The following is a 9561-nucleotide window of genomic DNA, read 5'->3' as shown; positions in this document are numbered from 1 at the left end:
TGCATCCCCACGCCAGCCACGGCTGGCCGGCTGCTTCCCCCCAGGGAGCGTCTGCGGGAGAAAGCCTTCGAGTACTGCCAGCGCCTCACTGAGCAGAGCAACCGGCGTGAGTCTTGCCATGAGCCCTCCTGGCAGTCTTCTTGGTAGTGTTCTCCAAAATATTTCTGGTTCACTGCATGCTTGGGCTGGGATCTCACTCCCTGGAATCCACAGTTCAACTCCTAGGGATAGGGCCTGCTGCAACTGCTGGGGCAAGTCACTGACCAGCCCTGAGCTGGGGTTTTGGGAGGGATTTGGAGGCAACAGCCAGGTCCTGCCTCCTTGATTTGCAGGAGAGGCTGTGGAACTTGGTTCTGATTGGCCTGGAATGAGGTTCAGTGTGTGTTCCTGCCTGCCCTGAAGTCGGGGTTAGTGCTGCAACTGACAGCCTCATATTCCTGTGTGGGCTCAAAGCTTAACTTGGACTCATTTCTCTGGCAGGACCCCTGAAGAAAGATGATGGAGACCTGCAGAAAGCTGTAAGCACACAGAGGTGGGGCTGAAGCTCTAGGAGTTGTGGCTTCCCCCACTCCAATCTTACTCTCTGCTCTCCTGCAGTGTCTCATTGAGGCAGTGACAATCATGGACATCATCTGCAAACAGGACTCCTCCTACGTGTGCCGTGCTGTCTCCTTCCTGAAAGTCCTGCACAGCAGGATCTGTGGGGATGCCTCTTACGCCAGGGCACTGCTGCCCATTGCCCAGTTCTTCCTGAACCACAGTAAGTCTTCAGCTCCCACCCCATTCTCCACAATCCAGTCTTGCCTGCTCCAGCACAGCCTTTTGTCCTGGCAGTTTGCTGCCTGCCAGAATAATTCCATCTCGCCTGTGCTCTGGTATGGATGATCCCACCCCAGGAGACCCAGGAGCTGGGGTGTCCCATGCTCTTTAGAGAAACAGAACCCAGATCTGTCTTAGCCCCTGGAGCCCTGGCAGGGCTGCTGGGTGGGTTGTGCTCAGCAAGGTGCTCTGTCCTCCCAGGCAAACTGGCAGCTGTGGACTCGGATGCCATCTACAAACACCTCTTCACAGAACTCCCAGCTCAGCTTTTCCACAACCCATCACTGGCCTTCGAATTTGTCCAGTTCTGCAAAGACAACAGCCAGTTCTTCACAGACTCCTCCATATTCAGGCAGAGTTTCCCAAATCTCTTCAAGGTACAGCGTGTTGGAGCAGCAGAGGGGAACGCCTGCTTCACATTCCTTTCCATGCCCTAGAACTTCCTTTGTGCACCTCAAAGCCCACCATGTGCCTCCATGGCAGTGCTAGGGAGAGCACAGGCAAGAAGGACTGTTACAAAACAAGTGTGAGTTCGAAGGGGAGGAGGGTTCTGGGTGTGTTTAGCACTGCCAGGAGAGGAGAGTCTGGGTTGGCAGGACTGCAGAGGACTGGGAAGCACAGTGAACGCAGGACACAGCACTTTGTTTCTGGAAAAGTTTAGTAACTTGCAGCTTGCCAGCCACTGAACCAGCTGCCAGAGGCCTCTGTTGAGCTTCTAACAGGCTCCTGGGTTTTCACCAAACCCTCAGACTTCTTTGGTTTTGCTTTTCAGACATGACTTTCCCTTCCCCATTCCATCTGGTCATGGTGTGGAGTTGTCTGGGTGTGTGATAGAGTAGCAGGGATAGTGCAGCAGTTTGTGCTTGTTCCTTGCAGTTCCTGGCGTGGAACAGCCCACCTCTTATCTCTGAGTTTGTGGACCTTCTCCCGTTTCTGCTGGATGCAGGCACGGCCATTGAGATCTTCCATTTGGTGCTTGACCTGCCCTGTTTGACAGCAGCTCTGGACATGCAGCTGAGGTAATGCACCTTCCCTTCCTCCCACTTGTTAATCAGCATCTTGACACTGACCAAAGCCCAGTAGCCACTTCTGACCCTCAGCTGTCACAGAGCAAGAGCCATCACTGCAGGGTTAACACAGGGCTGCACAGATGTCAGCCCAGTTTTCCTAGTAATGTGTTGTACATGGGAAGAGAAGGTGACCAGCTCTCACATTTCAGTACTGGACTGTCTTTGGAGCTCAGGGAGCTGTTGTCATTCCCCTCTCCCTATCCAGCTCCAAATGGTTGCCACATATTTGAGGCTGCCATGAGCTACCACCTCAATACAGAGGTGCAATACCAATTCTTCCTTCTCTGCTCTTAGCCCTATTTTTGGCTTTGTTCTCCTGGAGACACACAGAATTTTCTTCCTGAGATCTTAGGAACTGTGAGCTTCCAGGAGGATGGTGTAGGACTGGAACTGGCTATGCCTCTGCTCTTGTCCTCCTGACATTACAGCTCTTTCTGCAGTGCTTTAGAAAAGAGAATCATCCTAAAGGCAGATGGTGGTGGGCTTGGATGACTGAGGGATACAGAGTGCCATTTTCCCTTTCCCGGGCATGACACAGAAACAAGTCTGGAACTATTGCCTGAATACAGGGGGCCTGAGCTCATCAGGTTGGCTCTCTGGCTTCCAGAGAGCCTGGATTAGACCAACTTGCTGTCCAGTGTTCAGGATCCCAGCTCTGGCCTGGCCCATTCTCACAGTGCAGCACATTTTGTGTGTTCCCTGCTAGGGCAGCTGCTCTTCCTGCCTCTGAGAAGTCCAGCAGCGACCCAGCTGGGAAACCAGCCAGGTGTCTGGAGGCCTTTCGCCATCCCGTCTACAAGAGCATGTTCCAGTATCTTCTCCGCACCGAGTCTGCTCCTGAGGATGCCCCGGAGAGGTGGGAGCCTGCCTGGAGTGTGGTTCAGCCATCCAGCTCTGGGAGGCAGCACTGGGATTACTGGGAAAGGCACAGCCACTCTCAGCTGGCATGAGGTGGATTTCTCTTCCCTGTGTCAGCTTTGCCAGCACTCAAAGGCCTTGTGGGGGATAGGGAAGGGCAACTGGGAACAAACCTTCAACAGAAACTCTTTTGCCCACAGTCTGGTTCCACTTCGGCAGCTGCTGGGATCCCTGGCTGGCAGCCCAAGGGTGGTGCAGTGTGCAGAGACTGTCCCTGTCTTACTGGAGCTCTTTTTTGGGGTGGTGGCAGAGGTAGGTTCTTTTTGGGAGGAGTTCTGTTCCCAGTTGTGCCATGGGGATCTCTTGTTATGTGAAGAGCAGTTGTAGAAACAAAATTGTTAAGATGCTGCAGCTTTGAGAGGGGGGTGCATAAGGGGAGGGTGGGATTGATACTGGCATGAACAGCACTGAGCTGGCCACTTCATCCAGAGAAACAGAAAAGCTCTGTGATGCAGCATCAGGTTCACTCTGCTCTCAGTCAGCTGTAAAGGAGAGAGGTGAGAGCACAGTGTGTACCTGATACCTGCTTTGTGCACTGTTCCCCTCATAGATCAGGCAGTTTCTCTGCCCGCTGTCTCACCTGGCTGGTTAGTTTGGGTTTGGCTGCTGGGAGTCACTGGTACTGCTGAAACAAGGGCTGACTTTCAGTTTGCAGATGGGTCTTTGATAAACCAGCTGGTGGTGCTGCTGCTGCAGAGGAGTGACCAGCTCTATGAGATCCCGTCATTTAAAGATCATGTGTACAGGTGCGATGGGACAGGAGGCACAGCCCAACTCCCAGCCCTTCCTCCTGGCATCCCAGGGCAGCCCAGGAGCCTTTTCAGTTGTGGCCCAGTCCCCGCTGTGACACATCTTTGAAGGGTGCACAATGGGGGCTGCACCTTCATCCCTGCTGGGAACATCCAGAGGGTACAGCCCTGTGCCAGTGGCTGGGTGCTGCCAGCCCCTCCTGGCTTTGGGGATCACCACCTTGCCCTGGTCTGAGCTGTGCCCTTTTCTCTGCTCCAGGGTGCTGAGCTCACAGCTGGTGATGCTCTGCAGGCTGCACCCTGCGCTCGTGGTGGAACTGTCCACGGAGATCCTGGAGTTCTCGGGAACAGTCAGCAACATCCAGAGCAAGGAGGCCATCTTCACCCACATGGTGAGCAGGACCGCCTGCTGCTGCAACTGCACTTTGCTGCTCACCTTCCCTCTCCTTCTCTGTCCTAGCATTAGCTAACCTAATTTTCTATTCCCTAAAAGTTACTCAGTTCCCTTTCCCTGTGCTTCCTTCTGCCCTGGCCTCAGGTGTGGGCTATCGGCGAGTACCTGTCGGTGTCCTACGACAAGCGCTGCACAGTGGAGCAGATCACGCGGTTCTTTGAGACCCTCGAGGCTGTGCTCTTTGAAATCACCCAGCTCCGGCCACAGGCCAGCACCCCCAGCTGTGCCCCTCGTGCCATCAGTGTCCTCATGGCCACCTTGACCAAGCTGGCAGCCCGCAGCCAGGACTTGATCCCCAGGTGAGCACCAGCAAGGGGTTGAAATGTGCAGATCTCATGCGTCCGAACATGGGTTTGCTGTTATTAATTAATAATTGGGTCTGGCAACTGGTGGAACCTGAAAAAGGGCAGAGGTGAGCTGTGGAGGGGCACAGTTTGGGGGGAGTGGGATTCATCTGCTGACTAACACTCTGCCACCTGCACTAGTCTGTTGAAGTTTACACACTTGAGTTGTGATCTGGCTGGGTGCAAAGGTCCTGCCAGTTGATATCCATGTCCTTCTCTCCTTCAGAGTGTCCATGTTCCTGTCCAAGATGAGGACATTTGTGCAGAGCCCTGCTGTCACCTCTGTTTACTGCGAGGAGGACCTAGAGGAGATCCTTATTCGGGCAACTGAGCTCATGAACCTGCTGAAAATGCCCAGCGTGGCTCAGTTTGTGTTCACCCCACCCGTGGCCAGCACACGCTTTCAGAGGGAGGTGAATGACTCCCTCCCTTTGGCCCTCAGGATGGTCACCCAGCTCCTGGAGCCAGCTCCAGGCTCCGTGCCAGTGTGAGGGCAGGAGGTTTCTGGAGTAACTCACTGGACACTGCTGACATTCAAGGCTGAGGCCCTGATCTTAACTGGAAAAGAGGAACAAATTATTGTGAATGAAACAGAGAACAGGAATAAGGAGAGCTGAGGCTGCTCTTTTGTCTGAGGCTGTTTGTATTTGTGTCCTAGTGCCTGTTGCTTTTTTATCTCCTAAGCTTGTCTTATCCCTTCCTGGTGAGTATGCATTGAAAATCCTGGTGGATTTGTGCAAATGTTGCAAGAGAGTGAATGTGTGCATTAATACCCTGCCAGCACACCCTGTGCCTTTGGAGATGTACTTCCCTCCCTTCCTCTGCCTTGTTTCCCCATCCCTTTGCTCTCACTACACCTGCACGTGCTGCTTTTCTTGCCTCTCCGTGCAGCAGGTCGAGCAAAGGCATGTGTGAGCTGGAGCATGCAGGAGTGACTCTGTCACATCTGGGAGCCCTCACCACTCTTCTGTCTCACCATCAGAATGAACACAGATCCAAGAGACAGCTGTCAGAGCAGGGCTTAGAGAGATTTATTGATCCAGTTTATTGTTGATACAGAGCATTTCTTAACATCCACCGTGTCCGACAGGCGCCATGCTGTGCTCAGTATCTGCACCAGAGTTTTATACACATCCGAGCTGTACAGTATTAACACACAGGGAAGTCAGTCCATCCCACTGCTCCTCCCTGGAGAAGCCAGCCCTCATGCACACTAGTAAATAGCAGGGTTTATTTACAGTCTGTTTCAATACGTGACTGCACTGTGAGCGACACACAGCTCTGGGGCTGTTTTCCAGCTCCAGGGGTGCTCAGTAGGTTGCGCTGGTACTGCTGGAACGTGCCAAGATGCAGCCCCAGCACTGTCTAGTGCAAACCAAGCCTCCCCCCAAGCCCTGGCTCCGGGGCAGAGGGGAGTAAGGAGTGCATGCAGTTTGCCCAGGGGCTTTAGGCAGCCCATTTCAAGTTCTGTGGAGGACAACAGGCCAGCATACCTACTTGATTGAAAGTGAAGTGAATCACCAGGAGCCCTGAGCCTTTGCTCGCCTGCTTGGTAGAGTGGAGTCAGCAGCAGGAGGATGCACTGCTCCCAGTCCCTGGTGGGGCAGCACCCCAGGCCAGGGCTGTGAGCATGGCCCAGCAGAGCAGCAAGGCACTCGTGTCTCAGAGAAGGTGCCTGGTCCATCTTGCCTAGAAAAGCAGGCCAGGGTGTGTTGAAATCCAGTAGTGGAGCGTTTCCCTTGCATGGAGTGTTTTGACATCTCTCTCCTCCTGCAATGTGCAAGACTAAGCACAGGAACCAAAACTGCAGCAGTGAGGCGTAACTAGAGCCAACCCTGTTTTAGCATCACAATCCTCGGAGCACTGTTGTGAGATGCCATGTGAGTATCTGATCTGCTGCCAGAGCCTGGACTGCACAGGGTGTGATGGAGGGCTTTGCTGCAGGCTGTTTTAATAGGGTTCAGCTAAACTAGGTCTCAGTATCTGTCTATATGTGGAAATCAGGTCGGGTTTATCCCGTTAATGGTGCTAAAAGCAGAGGGAGGACTCGGCGGGCAGGAGGCCGGGTGGGTGGGGGCCCAGGCAGCCACACGATGGAGCTGAACCCTCGGCTGAGCTGACACTGTGGTCGGCAGCAGGTAGCAGAGCAGTTCCTGGGATATTCAAAACTCCTCCCAAAGGGAGTCTCTGCTGTCCATCATCACCTGTCAGCATTTCAGCAGCACATGCTTGGGAGATGCTCCGAGCAGGGCACGGAACAGGGTGGCCTTGCAATGGGCTGGAAAAGCTGGAGGGAGAGGACCAGGACATGGTGCCAAGCTGTCGTTTGTCTGCCTGGGCTGGTGGCAGTGCCATGTGCTGCTGGGGTCACTCAGGTTCCTGGTGGCACCAATCCTCTGTGGGGACATTCTGCCAATCAGTCCTGGGGGCCTTCAGCCGGGATCCTGGTGCCAGAGCTGGGCAGTAAATCTGCGGAGCAAGGCCAAGGGAGTTCTTCTCGGCAGGGAGCTCTCCCCAGGACTCACAGGAACTGCTGGTGGTGTCAGCCCTTTGCTGTAGCTGCTTCCCATCCCGAGGCAGGGCTGGAGCCCAGCGGCAGAAAGGCACCTGAGTGTATGGCACCAGGGGAATTAACTCCTGGTGATGCATCCTGTGTGGAATCCCACTCCTGGGTGCTTGTGCTGCCTTACCACCCCCAGAGCTGAGCACACTTTTCCAGCCTGACGTGCCAGCACCTCAGGTGGCCACTGCCAGAGTGAAGCCCAGGCCTGCCCCACATGTTCATCTTCAAAACACAAAGGTATTTCAAGCTTTCTGCCTGCCAGCATGAAATACCACACAGGGCTGCCAGCCTAGAGGAACAGAGGAGCCTGCCTACAAGTCCCCATGGTGAGAGCATCCCCTTCCCTCCCCCTGCCAGAGGGGACAAAGGAACAGGAAAGGAGAAGAACGTCCTCCTGAGTAGGACGACACTGGGTATAAGGTGAGGCTGGGCAATGGATCAGGAATGATGCTCCCAGCCAGGGCAGTGGGAGAAGCGTGCACCATCCTTGCGTGTCCTTTCATCTGCTGCAGTGCAGGGGCAGTGTCCAAAAGCATATGGAGGGTTGCTGTGGAGTCCTGGTCCTCCCTCTTGCACTCCAGGCTCCCTGAGGTCAGCCTTAACCAGAGCTGTAGCCACAGGCTGCTGCAGAAGGATCCTTGCACCACAACGACTAAGAGGAAGAGGAGCTGGAACTGATTTTTTTGGCTATTTCAATGTCCGACTTGGCAACCAGAAACCGTAGCTTCTTCCCTCCGGAGCGGATGAGGTCCACGGCACTGCAGGGAGCAGCAAGAGGGAGAGAGGTGAGTTCTGGCTCCCTCAGGCTGGCAGCCCCTCAGGAGCCTGCCAAGTCACGGACATTCACAAAACACACCCCCTTTGCCAATCACCTGCCCCTCTGCCCTGTGCCTGCTCAGGGTTACATGCAGGGGCTGTTTCTCTCCTGCCTGTAGCTTTGTGGAGGGCTTGGCCTCCAGGTTAGTGCTGCCAGGATGAGGGCAAACAAACCCTAAGCTGCTCTGTCCTATAGGCACCTGGGCTCTGCCTCTGAGCTGCCCCATCCCGCCACCTTCAAGAGGAAACCTGGGGTGGGATGGGGCTGGAGCAACTCTGCATTGCTGAGACACACCTCTGGAGCTCCCATTTATTTCCCATATATGCTCCCCAGTTGTTGCTCCATAATCCCTCTTCCAAACCCACAGCCTTTCCCCCTCTCTGGTGTCCTGTGCAGGTCACTCCTCTCCCTGCAGCTTGCTCGTACCGCAGCATCCTCACGACTGCAGCACTGGCAACTCTTGCAGCAAAACAGCTGGAAACCTGGACCTGACAGTAACTCCCCCAGTGCTGGCACCACCCCAGGCCCTCTGCTGAGGTGAGGCTCACCTCTGATAGTCTGCCCCAATGAGGCTGGTGCCGGTGACAGCCAGGATGCGGTCCCCGATGGAGAGCCTGCCGTCGGCAGCCGCGGGGCTGTCCTCAATCAGGGTGCGGATGTAGATCCCCGGGGAGCAGAGAGGAGTGTGCTGTTAGCAAGGAAAGGAGGTGAGCAAAAAAAGGGACACAAAGATTTGTGGTCCCAAAGGGCTGAGTTCCCCAGATGGGGTAACTCTTCCCCAGAGCTCACAGCCAAGCCTGATGGCAAGTGGGACCTTGGAGATGCTTGGGAACATGACGGGGATGGTCCTAACAGTAACAGGAAGGAAATTAGATCGTTTAGTTTTATATCAATTTATACACAGAAAGGAGAGGTGGGGGCAATCTGCTCTTATTCAATTTAATTAAAAGTAAAGCATCATTAACCTGCAACCGTGTTGGGATGGGAGCTCTGCTCACACTGTCCCAGGGCTCGGTGATGCTCTGTTTCCTACTGTCCAACAGCTGATCCACCCCACAATGCTAGATTCCTCCTTATGCAAAGGAGGAGCTGGTTTGACACCCTGTGAGCCTCCCTGCTCCTCTCCACTTCTCCTGCCACCGCTGAAGGGTGGAGGAAAGACCTCGGCTGAGTCATTTTCCTTCCACAAGAGAGCTGAGCCTGTTTGCTCTCTCCAGCTGCAGGACAGCTGTGGCCTTTGTATGCATGGCACTGCAACCTAGGAGTAGAGGTCCTCTGATAGATCTCTCTCTGCCTCCTTGTCCCCAGGAGAAGCACCCTAGCTCCCGTGGGAAGCCATCAGCTTCTTTGCTGGCTTTTCTTGGGGTATAAACCCGGTCCCACACGTCCCACTCCAGCAGTGTGAGGGACACGAGCTGAGAACTCACCACACCATCGATCAGCCCCATCCCCAGCCCGATGGGTCCCCTCTCCAGCTCCACCACGAAGACGTAGCAGAAGTCGTCGGTGGCAGAGCTGCGGCTGGAAGACTCCGGCGTGGGGTAGTCATAGGGGGTCGGCGAGCAGCCTGGCAGCGGAGAGAGCGGCTTACGGCTCTGGCACCGCCCAAACCCAGCCTCACAGCCCCGGGGCAGCGCCAGCACTCGGTACCTTCGGGGGTGCTGCCTTTGGTGCCGTTCATCCCGTTCCTGCGGGGGTCCTGCAGCCCTTTGCCGGTGCCCTGCGGTGACTCCGGGCTCCCGGAGTCGAAGTTCAGGGGGGTGGTGGGTGGTGTCAGCAGGCAGGAGGAGTCTGTGGGCGCCGTGCCGGCCTTGGGGCCAGACTCCT

At 55.2% G+C, this 9561-nt stretch overlaps 2 protein-coding genes across 2 annotated transcripts in view; one reads left to right on the top strand and one right to left on the bottom strand.

The window, feature by feature from the left end:
- Positions 1–5055, top strand: part of AP5Z1 (adaptor related protein complex 5 zeta 1 subunit) — a 9133-nt gene extending 4078 nt beyond the window's left edge. The window contains 11 exon segments of the mRNA XM_017734098.1: positions 17–106; positions 481–518; positions 598–760; positions 1021–1196; positions 1696–1838; positions 2596–2745; positions 2948–3059; positions 3456–3553; positions 3816–3948; positions 4095–4309; positions 4581–5055. Coding sequence (XP_017589587.1) covers positions 17–106; positions 481–518; positions 598–760; positions 1021–1196; positions 1696–1838; positions 2596–2745; positions 2948–3059; positions 3456–3553; positions 3816–3948; positions 4095–4309; positions 4581–4845 — 1583 coding nt within the window. The 3' untranslated portion in view covers positions 4846–5055.
- Positions 5056–5363: 308 nt separating this feature from the next.
- RADIL (Rap associating with DIL domain) overlaps positions 5364–9561 on the bottom strand; it is a 22426-nt gene continuing 18228 nt past the window's right edge. Inside the window, exons 12-15 of the mRNA XM_017734290.1 lie at positions 9385–9544; positions 9162–9301; positions 8283–8422; positions 5364–7675 (exon numbers count right to left, since the gene is read on the bottom strand). Of these exons, the coding sequence (XP_017589779.1) occupies positions 7570–7675; positions 8283–8422; positions 9162–9301; positions 9385–9544 (546 nt within the window). The 3' untranslated portion in view covers positions 5364–7569. The remainder of the gene's footprint in view (positions 7676–8282; positions 8423–9161; positions 9302–9384; positions 9545–9561) is intronic.

This window comes from Corvus brachyrhynchos, unplaced genomic scaffold (assembly GCF_000691975.1).
Source record: "Corvus brachyrhynchos isolate BGI_N302 unplaced genomic scaffold, ASM69197v1 scaffold5, whole genome shotgun sequence".
NCBI lineage: Eukaryota > Metazoa > Chordata > Aves > Passeriformes > Corvidae > Corvus > Corvus brachyrhynchos.
The sequence above is the reverse complement of the archived record's forward strand: the minus strand, read 5'-3'. Positions and strand labels throughout refer to the sequence as shown.